Below are 19,691 nucleotides of genomic sequence, written 5' to 3' on the forward strand. Positions count from 1 at the left end.
GCTATAATGGGAACAAGGTGAGAAAGCTGTTAACCATTGTTTCAGCAAGAAAAGGTCGTAAGTCAGGCAATTGGTGTCTGACCTGTCAGGATAAGGTATAAAGGCTTTATTCATGCAGTCGCTCACGATTTTCTCAGCTCTCACAAAAGTGTTTTTATGATTCTGTTTTCTTACCTCGTTCCTTAATTAAAAAGCTGAATGATTAGAATAGCACCTGCATAATGTCTGGACGACGCCTGCATACTAATTCGCGAGTCTTTACATCTAGTAATTATAACATAAAATCAGAGATTGAATAAAACAGAAGGATTTTGCCCCTAAAGCCCTGCTAATCCCCTTTTAAAAGAGTCTGCTGAAATAATTCAGAACAGTTTCCGGAAGTTGGATTACCGACTCTTTTTTTGGCTATTTACAATGAAATGATATTTCACACTTAAAGGAGTCTCTGTATTTCTACAACAGGTTTTTAAAGGTGGCCCGCTTTCTAGACAATAACAATCCAGTGACTCCTTCCTTCTTTTCCTACCGATTTTTCCCTATTCTCCCAGCAAGATCTTCATCTTTATCAGCTGTATGCGAGGATTAATCCGTCTTCAGGTAGAGAGAACAAAACCAACCCCTTGAGCCCTCCCTCTGAGTTCCCTTCCAGGACTTCCAGCCCCACCACCCCCGGCCCTGAAGGAGCAGCAGGGCAGCGGCAGAGCAGCCCGGCTATGACCGATCTCAGCTGCACCCCGTTTCCCCACCGCCCGCGGGAGCTCCCATTGCTACACTGTTGCCCCCCAGGGTAGAGGATAATTTAAGCCAGCAGAGGCTGGTCAAAAGTTGGACAATACTTTTTCTTCTTTTTTTCTTTCTTTCTTTCTTTCTTTTTTTTTTTTTTTTTTCCTTCCCATAACTGCTGGGTGGGGAGGGAGGGAAGGAGAGAGGGAGGGGGAAAGGGGGGAGATGTGTGCTTTTGTTTGGCTTCAAGGCGGGCTCAAGCAGGTATCCCGAGGGGCAGCAGAGTGGGGGCAGGGGCCGCTGGCGGCGCAGCGCCGTCAGGGAACGCATTCGGGACCCCCACCCTCTCCCCGTGCACCCCGGGGTGGCTCTTCACGTCCACCCACACAGCGACCCGAAGAAGGTTTGGCAGCAGTGAGGAGCCGATCCTCTGGGTGGCATTGACCTGAGGGGGGAAAGATAAATAGCCGATTTTATTGGGTGTCCTGTCTATTTTGCTGAAAATCAAATCAAATCAAAATAAAATAAAACGAAGGCTATCAATATTTCATTGTTGCCTAACGTGCTCCCAGCCGAGGCTGAGGAAGGAGCCCTATGCCCAGAGCAGCGGGTCCCGATCCTCTCCCATCCCTCGGGCGTCTCAGAACAAGATGAGACCCAATTCAGCTTCACGGAGAAATTGAGGAGGTTTTTGTATGCTGTTGCCATCGTTAGGAACACCTTGATCCCCCATGCTACTTCCGTTGATGTTGTTGTTTTATTTTGTGTGTGTGTGTGTGTTTAATGTTATTTTTGTGGTGACTTCTGTCGTTCCCCCTCCTTCTCCTTCCCCAGAGTAATCGTGAAAAACTCAAAATCATCCACGAGAAAATGGAGTCAATGTGTCATTCAGCATTAAAAATCTGAGGGTTTTAACTAAAAGCTTTAATTGCTATTCTGGCCCTCTTATAACCATGGGAACGCTGTGCTCTGTTGGGATCTGCGATATTACATATCCCTTTAGCAGGCACTCCCTTGTTTATTCACTCTTGCTTACTTTCATTTGTACCTCAGGACTATCTTTGCATCAGGCAACACGGGAAAAGACAAAGGGTATAAATAAACTAACATATGGCCCAGAGGTTTTAGCGGAGCTGGAGCCGCTTAACAGTCATGTGGGCGATGCTGGGGAGCCGGCTTCTCTCCTTCCCCCGCGTAACCTCCGCGCTCCTCTTCCACCTTATCGCGATAAGCCACGCTCGTGTCGCGGCCGGCCTCGCCGGACCAGCTGGGTTTCCCTTTGGGCTGCAAAAATCGAGACAGCGAAGGGATGGGGAGAGATGAGTAAGCGTGTGTGTGTGTATGTGCCCGTATGTGTGTGTACGGAGATAGCTGGAAAATCCCCTTTGGGGCGATGGTCCCCGAGCATGGGCTCAGCCCCGGGTTACTGCGGGTCCGACCCCTAGGAAAGGAGTGGGGGGAAGGGGGGGGCGGGCAGAACTCTGCACATTCAGACATTGACAATGTCTTTGCAATGTAAACCGATTCAGGGCTTCTGTCCCAAACTACTCCGTCCAACTCGGTGTGTCTGACCGCCCCTCCTGCCCCTCTGCTTCTCCCAATATCGTGGCGGAAATGGGCTTTGGTTACTGATTCATATTTCTAATCTTCCTTTCCTGAACATACAATGTGCTTTTGTTAAATGAATGGTCTTTAATTAATGCACTTGCACAATGCAGGGGCTTGCACTGGGATCGATGATAGGAAGCAACAGGGGATGGTTCCCTCCAAAATGGTTTGTCAGCATTGAGAAAGAAAAGGCAATGTCTTTAAAGGGCCACTAATAATGCCCACACGTCTCTCACCATGCTGTCTGAGGGGACATTCCTTCCCTTGTTGACAGTCAAGTGCAATAAGTACATGTCTTCGCTCAATCATTAGAGACCATAGAATTGTATTCTTTAATTAGCATGTACTGTTAGCCCTCCTTGCCTTTTTGTGCCATTTTTTTGTTTGGTCTTCTACACATCAGCAAAAATGTTTTCCTTTCTTTTTCTTTCATTTCTTTCTTCCAGTAATTCTTTACTTTCTTTCGTTCTCTCCCTTTCTGTAGTCAAATGCATTCTTAGTGACAATATTCGTGCCGCCCAAAGCCAACTTTTTGTCATCTCTGTGTGTTAGCCAACTTCTTTCAAGTTTTCCATTAAAAAGAAGTTAAAGGCAGCACGCATGCGCACCAAAGGGTTAGGGCTGTAGGGGTTAGGGCTGCTGTGCCCAGGGCTGCATCCACCCAAATAGCAAAGCTGGGCTCTGAGCAGCTCTGCTAAGGTGATTCTGAGCGAGGTGGGAGCTGCAAGGCGTCAAAATCAGTCCGTGCAATATGCAAGGCCCGGAAGGTTTATCTTCATGCTACTTCAGCTGATGAATTAATTTCCTCTCTTAAATATATACGTATAAATCCTCATCAAATAAGTGGCACTGTGTCATGGGCTCACTTTGGGGGGGAAATTCTTCAAACAGTGTTACCCCACTGCCAAGAAAACCCCCCTGATGGGACAGAGGCAGAAACAGCGGCACTGGGGGGGGCTCTGTCCGGAGCCCCGCTCCCATCCCCGGCGGTCGGGGACCTCCCGAGAGTGGAGCAGCCCGCCCGGAACCGCGGAGTGAGGGGGCAGACAAGAAAGAGACGGGGCTCACTAAGGGAACTCAGGGCACCGGGTTCTGCGTTCGAACGCTGCACTTCGGGCAACGTTTAAAGAATTCATTGGAATCCTCTGCTCTGAAATAAATAAATAAATTAATAATAATAAAGAAAACTAAAAGAAAAGGAAAAAAGCTATCCCCGAAATGAAGCCAAAGAGGTGCTTTGGTTTGGTTTTGTTCTTTTAATGCAAATGCCAACCTAAAACGATTAACATTAGGAGAGGATAAAGACCAACAAAAAAACACGCCGTATATCATACACCACATCGACATTACACCGCTCGGGAAATCTTTTTTTCAACGAATATAAAACCAACAGAAGGACGAATTACAGCGCTCTGGGAACGGCTCGGCATCGTCGGTACAAACACGTCTTTTTAAAAGTGCACATTTGTAAAAATAACCCCAGAACTGATACGTTTATAAATATTTATCGTAAAAAAAAAAATCCAAATATTAAAAATAAATAGTACGTTCAAGAGCACAACAGAAAGTTCTTCCGTTACCAAACACGTGATGAAGAAAAAGAGGGAATTTAAGAAGTCAGGTACAGGATGTCATCATTGCAAATGCTTTTTTGCGAGCTACATTTTCAGAGGTGTTTCTTCTCTGTACAGTTCAGGAGGAATGTGGTAGATTTCCCCATAAATATGACAAGACCCAGAATTAATAATAACAATAATATTAATAATAGTAATACCCCCTCCGCCGCAGTTTGACTCGGTCTTTACTCAGGAAAAGTCCCATTAAATTATTGGGGTTGCTTAGAACGGCGGTATTGGGCTCAGATCACTGTGTAGCAACTAAAACAGAAGTACACCGATGAGTTACAACTTCGAGGAATCCGCTTTACAAACAGAGCTTTTAATGATCTCCGATGGGAAACTCCTAAATAAATCTTGATCGGGGAATCGGTACACACGGTGATGTTTATCAAATGAAGATACAAAAGGGATGCGGTTGGGCTATCTTTACACTTACGGACAATAAAACATGGGAGCATATGGAAGCCATCGCTTTGAATGCGTTAACCACTTCGATACATTGCAGTATATACACGCTTAATAGGTATTCGGACTGTTCAAATGATCAAAGACTTTTACTCTGATGTCTTTGCTGTTGCTTTCATTCTAGTGAAAAAACACGTTTCTTGGTCACATATTGGTGGCAACGAGACCCAACGTTTCTGCCTTCTCTCAGGAGCTGCATTCTGCGCAGCATATGTGGAGGAATAATTTATTAGACGGAAAAGTTCAGAGGATAAAATGCCAAAGTGGACATCATTTCAACTTTCGAGCAGTAAGGTCATACAGACATCTATGGACATCTGTACGCAGGCAGTTTCACACAGACGCAGCCACGTAGATCCAGATGTATGTCTATACACAGGATTCGGTAGTTTGGTATTTTCCGCACCCTCTGGGCCCCCAAAGTTATCTTTAAAAGTTTGATTTTATCTCTTTAGAAACGGTTTAAAGCTAACGGGCAGGGTGAGTTTGACAGAGAGGAGAACAAATCGCTGACAAAGAACCTTTTACGTTTCATCAGCGTTGTTAGGACGACGAGCAGGAATTTCTCAGATAATAACTCCCACTTCAAAGATTTCTCAGCTCAATAGAAATTGGACCATCCTTTTTATTCAACCACAAGGGCTGGCACTAAAGACGACTCAACTGTTTGAATTTTTTTTCACCGTGTTTATTTTTCCCCTATTCACCAGGGTACTTGGATAAAATAAACAACAAGACAATTACTGGAACATGGACTTCTAACTTTCCCGGGCCCATGGCCCAGCGCCCATGGCCCCGGCCATGCGGGTGTCAAGTTCCCCGCCCCCGGGGGTTGCGGGGTGGGTCCCTCGGGCCGAGCCCTGAGCGGAGCCGCGGGTCGTGGTGACATCCCCGGCTCAGCCCCTCCGTGGGGCGGTCGCCAGAGGGGTTCTTCCCCGTCCTACCGAGGGGCTGGGGGTGCGGGGAGCGCGGGCGGAGCACAGAGCTGCCCCTTTGGGGGGATGAGGGGAGCGGAGCCCGCTCGGGGCGAGGGTGAAGCCCGGCAGAGCCCAGCCCGGCAGAAGGGCCTTGGGTGGAAGAAGCATGTCCGTAGCGAGGGGCAGATTGAGTGTATTAAGCTAGCATGAAACCAAAGGTCAGTGCAAATGTATCTTAATAGACTGTCTCAAATGGAGTGTGCCTCCTTTGAAGGCCGCTTGCTATTGCTCTCCTCATTACCATAGCGATCCTAACGTGGCATGCTGATGCACCATAAAACTCACACTTTCAACCCCAAAATCAGGCCCTTTGAACAACCCGAGCTTGATTAGACCTTTCTCCTTTTCTTTTCCCCCTTAAAAACCATTTCCTTGCCTTTAGAAACTCGCCCTCAAATCCCAAACGCATTCTCTGATCCCGGCAGAAAGCAGAAACAAAAGTGAGCCGAGGCGGCGGTTCAGGCGGGCCTTTTCTTCCCGACATTCTTATCCATTTTTATTATGATCTGGAACAAGTGCCCTGTTCGCGTGGGTTTTGTTTACCGGAAATTAAATGAAAATGATTTAGTTGGCGTCAAACAAAAATATATACTTGTATACACAAGAAAAAGGGCCCGTTAGACGTAAATATTATGTCCTTAATGAAAAGACTGGACGGGCTCCAGACTTCGCCTTTCACTATTTAAGTATGACTTGCCTATTGCCATAGAAATCCTAACTTACCATGAAGATTCACCGTTGTGAAGAAATACTTCTTTGTGCGAGCTTTCTTTGATGTCTAAGGCATAAGATTCAGGCTTTCAGCTGCGTCTGTCTAGATTACCTTGAGAGCAACGGGGCAGACATCTGTAACAAGCAAATGAAAAATTAAAGGTGATTAGCCTGCACATCCAAACACTTCTGGAAATAGAGAAATAAAGAACTAAACAGAGCTGGGGACAGGATGGACACAGCCCTCTGCCCGCAGCCAGCTCCGGTTCTGCAGTGTGAGTTTGGGGCTGCGTGGCAGAAGGGAGCAGTGCCCAGCGTGGGCTGCGCACCCAACCCTGACCCAACGGGGCACTCTCGCCCTGACACACGGCGAGGAGCGAGGTTCACAAACCCCCAGAATAGTCGGGTCCGTGCTGGTAAAGCGGGAACTTAGTGCCTTGGGAACAACATTCGGCTGCAGCAGGAGGAGCTGGGTTGGCCACTGACCGGCTATCTGTTTTCCTCTCTCTTTTATCTTGACATCAATAAACACACACGTGTGTACGTGCGTGTGTGTTCGCCGGACACAGCCGCAGCCACCTGGGTGGAGGGGGTGTGCAGGGCACAGGGGAAGAGCTCAAAGCCGCCCACAGCAACCAGCGAGCCGTGGGAACCCCTTCCAGCAGCCCGTGCTATTTATTTGCCTATACTATCTGCTATTCTTAAACATCATTAAAGTAATTAAAACGGTACCATTCGGCAGTTTCAAGCTACCCCACTGGAGGCTTTTGTGTACTTGTTTTGGTTTGGGATTTTCTTTTTGTTTTTTTGTGGGTTTCTTTTTCTGTTGTTTGTTTTTTGTTTTTTTTTTTTTCCTTTTTTATTTTGTTTGCTTGTTTTCTTGTTTTTGTTTTTTCCCCCTTCCTTCCTTCTTTATTTCGCCTAGAGGAATGAGCTGTGTATGTCTGTGTAGGGTCTAGATTGAAGCTCCGGGGCATGCCCCAGCCTCGCTGTGCGAGCACCGTCACCGGGAGCGCTCCGCAGGGCACAACCGTGAAGCAATGGCACCGGCCCCGTTCAGCTGGGGGGGCACAAGGCCCCCACCCGCTGCGTGACGTCATTGGCAGCTCTGCCCTCAGCCCCCCCAGCTCCCCCTCCTCAGACAGAGACCTCACCTGGGGTGGAATAGGGGGGGGGATTTGGGGGAGTCAGAGCCGAAGGAACGTGCAGCCCCACACCTCCTGGGCCGCCTGTGTTAACCACTGGGGGAAATAGATAGCTGCATGTATTGTTACGTACTGCTGCAGGGAACGGTGGGAGATTCTTTACAGAAACGTCCATCGAGAGAGTTAATTAACGAAAGAATTTAATGGATTAATTCTGTACAATTCGGTAACAAATAATTGTTTGTGTATTTTTTTTTCTTTAAAAAAACAAACAAACAAACAAAACAACACTCTCACAGAAAGTAGTGAACGAACAGAACACTTCAGCACGAGACACTGTTGACAAGAGAAAACCTGTACAGCTGCGAATCTGTCTGAAACCACTGTGGGTGGGAAGCAGGAAAGGGAAGGGAGAGAAAAGGGATAAAGGAAAAGGGAAAAGGAACGGAAAAAGGAAAGGAAAAAGGAAGCAGCTGCAGCAACTCAGTGCGCTTGTGGCCAGGCAGGAGTGAGGCGATCGGCCGGCGGTGCGCACGGAGGAAGGAGGCAGCTTGGCCCGGCCGAGCGGGAGCAGCGGGGTCCGGCAGCGCGGCTCTGCCTCCCCGGGGCCGAGGCCAAGGCCTGTCCCCTCCTCTCCCGCTCCCGCAGCCGCTCTCCCGCTCCCGTCGCTCTCCCTAGCAGCGGGGCCGGGGATGGGCGGCGGGGCGCGGGGGCGGCGGCGCTGCGGGGGGCGCGGGGCGGCCCTGACACACGTACCATTCGCTCAGGTTGGCGGCGGGCGGCGCGGGCGCGGAGGGCTCGGCGTGGGAACACGAGGCGGGGGGGTCCCGGCCGGAGTCCGAGGAGGGGGACACCAAGGAGGGCGTGGAGGACTCGTAGCCAGAGCTGGGAGGAGGGGATTTGCAGTGCACTTTCATGTGTTTTCTCAGGGAGCTGGGGTGGGTGTAGGATTTGTCGCAGCCTCTCACTTTGCAGTTGTAGGGCTTGTCGCTGGTGTGGACGTGCGAGTGCTTCTTCCTGTCGCTGCTGTTGGCGAAGCGTCTGTCGCAGCCCTCGAATTCACATTTGAACGGCTTCTCCCCTGCGGGTGGCAAAGGGAGAGCAGAGCCGTTAGTACCGGGGCCTACGGGCAGCCCCCCAACCCCGACCCCACTTTCCCCCTCTTCGGCCCTGCACAGCTCCCCTGGGGCCGCTCCACTCGGGCCCCGCCAGCCCCGGCCCTTCCCCGCCGCGATCCCCTCTTGCCCACCCGGCCCCGCAGCGGGAGCTCTCCGCCCGGCCGGCCCGGGGCCACTCTTCCCGCCCCTGCCCTCGGTGTCAACGTGAGGTTTTGTGCACAAGACAAAGCCCCCAGATCAGGAAAACTTCGAGGCCAAGTGCTCGCTCTGGGTAAACAATGTGCTCTGTCCCTGCGGACTCCGGTGTCCTGCAGAATGAGCGGGCAGTGATTTATCTCTGAATGCGTTTTTACGTTAAATACATTTCTCACACTCCCGAAGGTGCACGTGGAAATATTATTCGTCACCTCTCCAGATCACATCCCATACACTCCTTTCTCGCACTGATTAAGATCCTGCGGAAGATCCGCGCCCCCCTTCCCCTCCCCGCTCCCCAGTTGCTGACACAGTAGGGCAAAGCACAGCATCTTTCTAAAAGACATCGATGGTGTGGGCGAAACGAGAGGGATTCGGCAGGAGAAAGTGTAGGCCGGGGCACGGCTATGTCTGGGATAGCATTCTCTTTTCATTTGAACCTACTCAGTCATGGAAGGAATCGCAGTCGGGATTAATTTGTCTGGTAATACGATAAGTGACGTTAAGCAGAATAGAAATATAATTGTGTTGCCAAAGTCACGCGTAAGTTGGGATGGTGTGGACCGGGCACGGTACAAGAAATAGAGGCAGCTTTCCAGGAAATGTGCCATTGAGACTTCGGGCTGAAATGACGACTGCGTTATTGTCACTGACAATGGCACACTGCAAACCGAGCTTGGCAAGGAGCGCTCAGGTCCTGCAGCAGCCGGGGGGGAAAAAATAACCTCATCCCCTTAAGCAAGGAAGTATCGGGGTGCAGGGGACACCACGAGATGTGCAGCCGAACCCTAATCGTCAAGTGTAAACAAAGCCCCTGCGCTCCCATCATGGCGTGTGTGTGGCGGAAGGGACCCGGAATATTTGTAAAGGCTCCGGGCTTCGGGTTTTTAATTTGTTGGCTGTTTTTATCCCATGGCGGATCGTCACGATCGAATTTCGGAGGGGCGCAGCCCACCTCGCTCTGGCTGTGAGCACGGGCACATAAAGGAAAGCATTCCAAATATTTCACATGAATGCACTTTATGCAAGGTGGGTGGGAAAAGGCTCACGGCTCCGCACTTCGAGCGTGTCCCTTCCGCCGGAATACCCACTGATGGTCTCAGCTTAACATTTGCACAGAGGATTGGTAAACACCTGGCATAGGGGAGAAGGGGGAGAGGTTAGAAATAAGGTCTCGGAGAAATTGATGCGGGTCCGTAACCAAATGCTGTCGGTATACAGCGGTGCATATGCACGCACGCATATAATCTAATTACAGCTTCACGTAAGGCAACAATTTGACCTTCAGCATCTACGTTGAGACAACAAATCAAGGATATTAGTGTAGTACAAGCAAGCAGTAAGTTAGGAGGCCCCAGGGAAAGCCATCCTCATAAGCGCTCCGGTTGTGCAACGTGAGTTACAATCAGGTAAAGGCGGCTGCGGCGCGTTCTGCTTCCTCCAGAGTTGAAAAACGTTAAACTTCGCTTAACCCCGTGAGAGAGGCGCCGAACAGCCCTCGTGCAGTCAGAGAGCAGCGGGGAGAGGGCAGCGCTTCCGCAGCCGCCCGGGTTGCATTCTAAGAACGCCTCGGTAAAGAGGAGCCAACCGAGCTGTATTCCTTTCCCGAGAGAGGGTTTTCTTACGTGAGAACCCCACTCGCAGGGGACAGGACACGGTGCGGTCCTCCCAGGGCGGCCCGGGCACAGAAGTGCTGCGATGCGGACTCTCAGAGAGTTCTCCGGTCGACGGAGAAGAGCAGGACCCAACCCGCCATGTTACCCCCCCACTTGTAGCTGCGCAAAACCGTTCTCTGCTCGGAAATTGTGGCATAATCCCCCGTCTCCGGGAGTGGATTAAGGTATTTACCAACTTCTCCGGGGGGCGGGGGGCCGGAGGCGGCGGCCTCGGGCTGCGGGCGGGGAGCGGGGGCGGCGGGCAGCGCCCGCAGAGGGCCCCGGGAGGCAGCGCTGGGAGCCGGCCCGGCCCCCCGCACCCCCCCTACCTCGGGCTCACGGGAACCTCGGGCCTGGGGAGCAGAGCCCCGGCAGAGAGCCCTCCCCGGCCCCGGAGAGAGCGGCGGTCATTAATATTTGAAGAGGCAATAATTTTCCTGTTGAATCTAGAACTGTCTTCATGAATAATTTGTAGCGAGTTCTATTAGGGTTTCAGAAACATTTCGCTTTTGACAACTTCTGGGTGTTTAATAGAAACGGTGGAACCATAAAGGCCCCGCAGGAGTTTTCACAATACAGCAATTAATCACCGGGAACGTTAAAGTGAAAAGTACAGACGCGCGGAATTATGTTTAATAAACGCACGGCTCCGATCGCGGCTCTGCCCTGAACCTGCCTCGCCGATGTAGGTCACTTTCCCCAAGAATTTAACCATTTTCTGCTTCAGAGACTTCAAACAGTGAGGCCGTTAAAGAGCAGTAAAAGTTTGTTTACTTAAGAAAAACGCCGTCATTAGGGGATGAGCTCCGCCGGGCGAAGGCTGTACCTGTTCCGATCCGGCTGCAAGCTGCGTGACCCGGGGCCGCTCCTTTCTTCTCGCAAAGGGGCCGAGAACGAAGAGAGAGGAACCCAGCTCCGCTTTGCCACCCACCCCCACCCCCGCCCAGATGAGCTACTCACAGAGCGATGGAAAAATAATTAGGTGACGAGTGATGCTCGCTGTAAAACCTCCGCGCTATGCTTAGGCGATACGATACGAAATTAGGATAGATGTCATGCATATTACAGCACGTCGGGTTGTATCGTAAAAACGCGGCTCCTCGAAGGTCGGGCCGCAGCGAGCGTGGGGGGAAGGGGACTTTTAGGAACTGGAGGGTGAAAAAAATCGTTTGGCTGTAAGCAGATCTTACAATAGGATTATGGAGTTTCCCTCGCAGTGCATAAGGCAGTACAGGAGGGGGTGGGGGTGGAAAACCCGACACTGGAACAGATTAAATGTTCCAAAAAGGGCTTATTTCTAATAGTCCCTAGGAGAAAAGAAAAATAATAATAAAAAAATAAAATAAAATACAAAAAGAGGAGAAAGAAAAAGACAAAAAGGGGGAAAAAAACACCCACCAACCCAACGCTACAGACTACAAACACCGGCTGCTAAACTAATTAATACAACTTCACAAGCTGCTCCTGCAAGTGTGAAAACTTTCTACGTGTCATTTCATTAATTATAAATGCTTTCCTGGCCGGAAGAGTTCAAAGACAGTTTTGCGAGATCGTCCACCGAGTGACTTTATTTCTGTTAGCCAGAACCAACAGACGCTCCCGACACATGTCCCAATTTCGCTTCACAGATCTGCAAATGACATCTCAAACCGTACAGGCCGAAACAATACCGGGGGTTCTTCTCTTTTTTTTTTTTCCCTCCCGAGATTCAGAACTTGATGCTCCCCGTATCTGCGAGCGCACGGAGTTCGTGGATGGCAATACTCATTAAATATGTCAGTGTTATTCAGATCAAACATTGGAAACTCCTTCTGCCCAAAACAAAACTGTTGAACGAAAAGGTCGCAGCTGTGTTATTCTCACAACGTTCGACCAGCAGCATCTCAGCGACATCACTCAAAACTGACTAGACAAGTTGTAAGTCCTATTGTTCACTTTTAATTTGGGAGCTTGCACAATGATTTCATTTCCCTCCCCTCCCCACAACTACATTAAACTGCCAACAGGAAAAAGAAAAGAAAGAAAGAAAGAAATCCACGCCCGTGTGAAGCAGCAGCAACAGCTCTACCACTCGGTATGGTCACCGCTCTCCTCTCACAAACCTCACAGCCACAAAACCAGAAGAAAAACATGGACGAGAATCCTGAGATTTGTTCTTGCTCACCTTTCCTCCCCCCCTTCCGTCTTTCCCCCCCTCCCTCCAAGCGGCACAGAAGCAAACAAATTCGAGAATTTATTTTCCAGAAGGACTTGGCGTGCATTCAACAACAACGCAAAGGACACGTTCAAAAGAAAATAAAGCAAAACAGTATGCTGAATAATACAGAGAGAGTAAATAGAGCTTTCCATACTGACCTGTGTGAGTTCTTTTGTGTATTTTGAGATTCTCTGATCTGGCAAACACTTTGCCACAGCCTGGGAAAGGGCAGGGGAAAGGTTTTTCACCTGTGTGGACTCGGATGTGATTTACGAGTTTGTATTTGGCCTTGAAAGGTTTCCCTTCTCGCGGGCACTCTTCCCAGAAACATATGTGATTGGACTGCTCGGGTCCTCCAACGTGCTCCACGGTGACATGAGTCACCAGCTCGTGCATCGTGCTGAAAGTTTTCGAGCATAATTTTTTGGGAGTCTGCTCCAACTCAATCCACTTACAGATGAGTTCCTGTTTGATGGGCTGCCGCATGTAGCGGAAGAAGGCCCCCGGGCCGTGGTGCGGAGCCAGGTTCACGTTCAGGTTCATGCCACCGTAGCTATGAAGAGAAGAAGCAGCAAAAGGCTCTGTCCTGGAGGCTGGCACTGGAGTGAAATGTTCAGCCTTGGCGTACATTTCTCCAGGTAACCCCAGCCTTATCTGTCCGTTTAGATGGCCACCTGGAGCTGCATGGGGCGGCTGCTCATGGAGTCCAGCGAACAGAGCGGGATTCCCGGCTTCCGAGGGGCGGTGGTGCCCGCGGTGTCCGGGGCAGCTACCTGTTGTCGAGACAAACAGTCCTTGGTGAGATCGGGCAGCGGGGTGCTGCTCGCTCAGCCCGGGCATGGCCGGGTCCCTGACAGCAGCTGTGTGGGACACGGGGCAGGGGGCCGCCGCCGGGCCGAACGCCTCTGTGTGACCGGAGAGAGGCTGAGCCGGGCCCTGCGGGTGCGGGCGGTGGGGCTGAGGGGCAGGGCCGAGCTTTAGGGCCGCGAGGTGATGCTGAGGAGGAAGATGAGGATGGTGGCGGTGCCCCATGTGTTGGTGCGGCCCGAGGCGGGACCCAGCGGCGGGGGGCTGCGCGGCGAGGCCCGGGCAGCGTGGAACGGGCTGCGGGGGGTGGCGGAGATGGGGACGTAAAGCTCCCCCCGGGTCAACGAATCTCAGCGCAGCGTTCCGCCCGCAGAGAGCAGCGGGGTCCATCACTGGGATCCCCGGAGCACCCACGCTCTTTAGCTGTTAACGCTAAAAAGCCGGAGGGGAGAGAGAGACGGAGGGGGGAAAATAAATAAAAAGCAAAGAAAAAACGGAGGGGGGGAGGGAAAACTTTTGTTTTTTTTCTTTCTTTCTTCCCCCCCCCCCCCCCAAAGTTTCCCGTCCCGCTGCTCCGGCGGTGGGGGCGCACGGTGGCAGCGGGTGGGCTGCGCGGGGGTGGCGGGGGCTCGCTTTTGGCGGCGGCTTCGGCCGGGGAGGTCCCCGTACGGCCCGGCCTCCGCGGGCCCCCGCAGACCCCTCTCCGCGCGGCCGCGGGACGGGACCGCGCCGCCTCCGGGCCGCCTCGCACGGCCCCGCGGCCAAACAATCGCCGCGTTCCCCCATTGGCAGCCGCCGCCGTGGCGTCACCGCTGACAGGTCCCGCCGCCGAACCGAGGGGTTATCGCTCGGCGCGGGCGGGGGGCTGCGGGGAGCTGAGTATTGCGCATGCTCCTCCACCGGAGGCTCCCTGCCCCGCAGCCCTCCCGCAGCCCTGCCGGGGGCCGGGGCCGGGGCTGGAGCGTGCCCCCCAGTCCCGCCGCCGGACCCGGCCTCCGGTGCGGGTGAACAAAGCCCCGACGGGCAGCGGGAGCCCCGGTGGGAAAGCCCCGTCCGCTCCTCGCGGCCTCCTCCTTTGTTTGGGGCCCCGGCGCTTTCTCGGCCGGCTCCGCGCTCAGCCCCGCTGGCCGCCCCGTGGGGTTGCGCCGCGTTCCCGTGCTCGGGTTCGTACTGCGGCTCTCAGCCGTACAAAGGGCTCTCGAAAAGGTCCCGTTCCCCGCCTTGGGCAAGTTTTGGCGTTATCTGGTTGTTGGCTGCCGGGCAATGCGAGAAAACGTGCTGTTTGGGCTGAGTGTTTAACCCAGAAGAGGGAGTCTCTCTCTTCCCGTCTCTCTCTGACAATCAAGTAAATCCCCATCCACGATTTAATGAGAAGCACTGCAACACAACTGTAACGCCTCTGTTGTGTGCTTCTCACCTGGAGGGGAGAGCATGACCCGAGGGGTGTGGGCTGAAAGTTAAAGCTAAGAGTTAGGCTCCGTGCGCTGAGGCCTGACAGGCTTAGATAAACTTGGGGTGCAGAAGGAAGCTCCCACTTCAGTGTAAAAAGGGGATTGTGAACTTAACAAAGTCCATGGACCATGGGAATAAGCAAAAGAAAGATAGTGAGTGCTTTGAGAACAAGAAACACAACTGTAAGTAGCTGCCTACAGCAGCACCAGATCTGGGGTCCTACCACTAAGAGGACTCTGCCAGTGAACAAGGGAAAGCAGCAATTAGTTCCCTAAGCCCGTCTCCTGCAGCTCGGTACCTGCCTCGCTGTCACTTCCCCATGGATGCTCTCTGTCGTGACAGATGAAGCTCCCATCACAGGTTTCCACGCTTCCACACAAGTTTATAAAATAAATGCCTTTAAAGTAAGTGGCAAAATATGAAAATGTTCCACACGGTCAAACCAGCTGCTCTCAGAACAGAAGCTACAAGTCAATGAATGGGAACGATGGGATGTAAACATGAGACACCCATAGAACACGTTTCTGACACAGCCTAGCACTCTGCCTGGCTGAAGCTTTGGCTCTCGCTCTATTTGCCCCATAACACAAAGGTGATATTCTGGTCACCGGCTGTAGGTACATCCTAGTACGTCTTTCCGAGTAGGGATATGATGAAAAGTGGCAAATGAAGCAATCAGAGCATGTTTACACAGACATTTTACAGCACACGCCATCCTCATAGTATCTTAACTTCCAACTACTGGCTCTAGGGAATGGCTTTGGCGGTCCTATTCATAAGCATCTCAATAGGAGTGCTCAGAGAGGCAGACGTTAGGAAGTACGAATCTGTTACTTACAAATGGACTGAGAGTGTGAATTCCAAACAAAGCTGCTTTCCCTAACCTCCCGAAAACCCTCCACCTCTACATACTTGTTATCCACCAGTTCTGACACTTCTCGGTCAGGAGAGAATACATCTGGAACAGTTTATCTATTAAAGATGTTCTAACCGGATTTGTCCTGCGCTCACTTCGGATACTGAAGTGCTTTCTGTTTGGACACCAATGGCTCTCGGCTCGCACCCCGCTCCCGTTCCCGCTCCCAACAGTGAACGAGCCTCGACCCCCGTGTCCCGGGGGGCAGGTGGGGTTCCCGGTGCCGGCAGGGTAGGGCAGCACGGGGGGAGGAGGAGGGGAATAGCGGGGCAGGAGCTCGGCGCTGCTCGCGGGATGCTTGGAATCCCGAGCGCCGTTAGGAGGCCCTTTGGCTGCCGCTCTGGGGGTGAGAGAGGTTTCCTGCTCTTGGCAGCTCTGCGAGCCGTGTGTGACCAGATGAGCTCGGCAAACGCTCAACTGTGTCAACATCAGCCTGTGCATGGCCAAGGTTTTATTATTATTGTTATTATTTCCTTTCCACCCACCTGGCTACGGTATGGGCATCCCCTCCTGGATCCCCCCCCCCGGGACTGCTGAGCTGGATGAACCTGAGCACTTCCAGGCAGAAGGCAGCAATGCTCAAGCAGCAAAACAGAAACATTCAGTTCAAAGTGAGCCAGGCGTCAGGGTAGGTCCAGTGCTAGAACAATGAGATCTATAGGGTAGACTTTAGGATAGAATGAAATACAGAGGAACCTTGGTGCTCCCTTGGTTACAGATCCAGGGGCAATCAACATGTGCTCCCGACAGCTCTGTGCTGGGTACAACTTTCCTAGCAGCTGTCCTCAAGCCTGCCTGTGCTGGAGATCTCCTCCAGAGAGCTGAGGGACTGTGGGTGATGCACCAGGTTTTTTTGTCTTATTTTTTTCCTCTAAGATGACTCCGGGGCACCTTTCTCCTTTCCTTGGCCCCAGGGCTATGTCTCTCCCTGGCCCTACATCCCTTGTCTACTGGTGGGTGGCTGCAACATGAAGCCCCCGGCACTGCCCGCACCGAGTCCTGCGGGACCAGCCCTGCACGGCACAGCCCCGGGAATGGGCCCATCCTGGTTGCACAGAGCGGTTAACACGGCTACCACGGTTTTGCTGTGAATCTCCCCACGTAGCAAGACACTTCTCCCTATTGCTACCTTCCTGTGAAGGCGATAGGCAAAACCCCAGGAAACCGGGACTGCTCGTGCTGTGCTCTTTGAATTGGGGCCAAATGCTGCTCTCCCTTAGAGCTGTGCTCAGTGCAAGGAGAGGTCTTGCCCCGGGCTCTGACCTCCGGCCCCTCGGCCGTGCCCTCCCGCCTCTGAGCACCGTTCCCTGCCCGATGAGACGGCCAGAACCCCACCGATCTGGGCGGTGAGAGGATGCCCTGAAATCCCCACACAGCAGCTTCCAGGAGTTACCTCGTAGGCTTCAACGCCTGGACTGGAGGAAAGGATTAATCTGAAAATCCTAATATTTACTCAGAGGAAGAAAAAAAATAATGAAGAGAAACAGAGAGGACTGAGTTGCGTTCCTGTGCGATCCCACAGCCATCAGCTTCTCAATGGGCCAGGAGGGCGTGCGGGCAATGGCTGAGCCAGGAGAAGACACCGCTGCTCGGGAGAAATGGCTCGGGAGAGCCTGCCGATACCCCCGGCATCTCCTCGCAGAGAGGGGCACCGAGCGGTTCGGGATCGCACACTCCCTTTGTTTCTACTTCCTCGCCCCATTCCCACACACGGGGACTTCTTTATTTCAGGGAATTCAACCATCAGAAGAGCAAGGACTTGTGCCTAGGTTTGTCTCTCACTTTTTGTGACCTAGAGCTACCCCAGGACAAGCAAATCATATGCTTATTTTAAATAGAATATTTCATTCAGCACCTCAAGATTAAGGTATTCCTGTCAGATAAGCTGTCAGTCACTAACTACTTAGACACCACATGGTAGAAGCCTAGTAGCCCTGGTAAAGATGATACATATCATGTAAACCCCATCAACAAGATCAAAGTCTTCTTCTTTAATAGGATCCAATACATGTCAAACCTCATTCCAATCAAATCGTCCGTAAATGAATTCAAGATGAATATGTCATAGAATAATGTGACAGTGCAATCACATGGGGTCAGGGGTTGTTGTTTCAATGAGAGAGTCGTCAAATATTAATTCTAGAACCTCCAAATGAATAGGCATTCAGCGGGATTAGGCAGCTGCTGGTGGGGCGTTGTGTCGCTGATTTGTGTTTATGCAAGAACGTTAAACACTAAGCTGAAAAAAATATTGTCTCCTTTGAACTGAAAAAATAGACATATTTCAACTTACTTGACTTTTCCAGGATGTTTCTGTAAAGTCGTTTTCTTTTCCTCATTACAAGGGGAGTCTTGTGCCTCATTTCCTGACTTGGTTCCTGTTGGGGAAGAGGGGTGGAAAGTTAAGAGCGTAACAGTTTGTATGTGATATGAAATAAGTATGGCTACGTGTGACTCGGGCACCGTGGAGGCAAAAAGAAGGAAAGAAAAAAACGCCGAGAGAAACAAACCCCAAGAGTTAACAGCGAGGGGTGGGCGAGAGGAGCTTTCTTCTAGGGGAAACTGGAGGCTGTCTCCCCAGCAAAGCATCACATGTTTTATGGAGTCATGAAGTTTCCATGGCTGATGAAGGGGGGAAAAAAATTATGAAAGGGCATCTTTTCAACTTCTCCTTTGATCTGACATTCACCTTCTGGCAGACTGTTGTGAGGCGGGTTTCTATCAACTCAACTGTATTGTTTACAGATCCTTCCTTCCCGAAATTAAATTTCGGGCTCTCCGCGAGCCTCCAACGCAAGTTGTTGTCTCAGCAAGGATTAGCATTGTAACACCCTGGCACTTCTCCCTGCCTATAATTTTCAGCTTGCTCTTTGCACTCTGCGAGGCAGAGCACTGTCACTGCTGCAGGCAGAACTTCGTGCATCTCTTTGAGCGGCAGCAGTAGCCCTGAGTGCAGATCTGGGCTTTGATACAATGGCCGAGGCCGAATTCTTCCAGATACCTTTGAAATTCTCAAGTGTTTTACAATACAGAAAAAGCAGAGGAGAATCCTTATTTATTTATTTATTTATTTATTTTGGCCCCGAAGGAGATTATTATTACTATTTCTGTTGCTATTACTATTATTGAGACTCCAGGGCTGGGAAATAAAAATCTATACTAACACAAATAATTGATGATATTAATTATGAAACTTCGTCAGCCTATCACAGGCACACTCCATCACGAATAATTTGATGCCTTCAACCTTTTCACTGCTGTGATGAAAATTACTACCGAAATAAAAAGGACCAGAGGAAACCCTCAGGAATTATTTTACTAGCCAATTTCCATTCACGCTCACACGTTTATAGAGCCAGAGCAGTGAGCACTGCCCTACTGGCGAGAGTTCTGCAGGAGTGGTGCTGTATGGGGTAGGATGGAGAAGCTGGGAGTGCTCAGCTCCCAAGCGTTCTCCGAAACTTGTTGAAACTGGATAAAAGAAATAAATAAATACAAATTTGCTGCATTTGATATTTAAAATGGTTACCAGATGACAGAACCGAAGGCAAAACAGTTGTGGAACTGAGTAAATATTGGCTAAAGCTCAGGGACGACCTCGCAGCCTCTCTAATCACACCATGCCACTATCAAAGCGGGGAGCAGGATGCCCCACCGTCTGGGCAGGGCGGCCCCGTCCCGTGGCCCTGGGGGTCTGCTGCGGGGTTCCAGACCCCATCGGGGCCCTCGTTGCCGCCGAGGAGCTCGAGGTTCCCTTGGGCCAGCCGCGGGTGTAATCTGGCCGCTATTCCCCAGAGTACGGGGCGAGGTGTGCAGCCGTCCACGGAGCAGCGCGGGGCCAGGAGATGCCTCTGCCCGCAGCCCCCGCGGGAGCTCCGGAGTCCGGGCTCGTTGTTCTGCTCCGGGGTGAGACAGTTCGGCCGAGTAGCCTGTTCTGCCCGCAGGAAAACCGGGAAGAAGTCGATGCAGGGAAAAAGTTCCTCTGCACCAGGTGGAGAAAGCCCCGAGACCAGCAGTCGGGCTCCCCAAGCGGGGATGGCGGCACAGACCGAACCCGGCCGGGCTGCCCAGGGCTGGGGGCAGTGCCTGGCAAAGCAACCGTA

At 51.7% G+C, this 19,691-nt stretch overlaps 1 protein-coding gene and 1 long non-coding RNA gene across 6 annotated transcripts in view; one reads left to right on the forward strand and one right to left on the reverse strand.

The window, feature by feature from the left end:
- Nucleotides 1–19,691, reverse strand: part of ZIC4 (Zic family member 4) — a 204,306-nt gene that overhangs the window by 182,849 nt on the left and 1,766 nt on the right. For 2 of the 5 annotated variants that reach the window (XM_015871893.2, XM_032446578.1), the window contains exons 2-5: nucleotides 17,882–17,966; nucleotides 12,572–13,186; nucleotides 8,005–8,329; nucleotides 3,557–6,238 (exon numbers count right to left, since the gene is read on the reverse strand). In XM_015871893.2, the coding sequence (XP_015727379.1) occupies nucleotide 6,238; nucleotides 8,005–8,329; nucleotides 12,572–13,186; nucleotides 17,882–17,966 (1,026 nt within the window). In that variant the 3' untranslated portion in view covers nucleotides 3,557–6,237. Of the gene's footprint in view, nucleotides 1–3,555; nucleotides 6,239–8,004; nucleotides 8,330–12,571; nucleotides 13,693–17,881; nucleotides 17,967–19,691 lie in introns of those variants that run through there. The other 3 variants (XR_001557250.2, XR_001557249.2, XM_015871891.2) reach the window with 3 other exon arrangements.
- Nucleotides 8,328–12,134, forward strand: LOC116653843. Its single transcript, XR_004308366.1, has 2 exons — nucleotides 8,328–10,401; nucleotides 10,751–12,134. It is a non-coding gene; the product is annotated as an uncharacterized LOC116653843 (long non-coding RNA).

Source organism: Coturnix japonica, chromosome 9, assembly GCF_001577835.2.
Source record: "Coturnix japonica isolate 7356 chromosome 9, Coturnix japonica 2.1, whole genome shotgun sequence".
Lineage (NCBI taxonomy): Eukaryota > Metazoa > Chordata > Aves > Galliformes > Phasianidae > Coturnix > Coturnix japonica.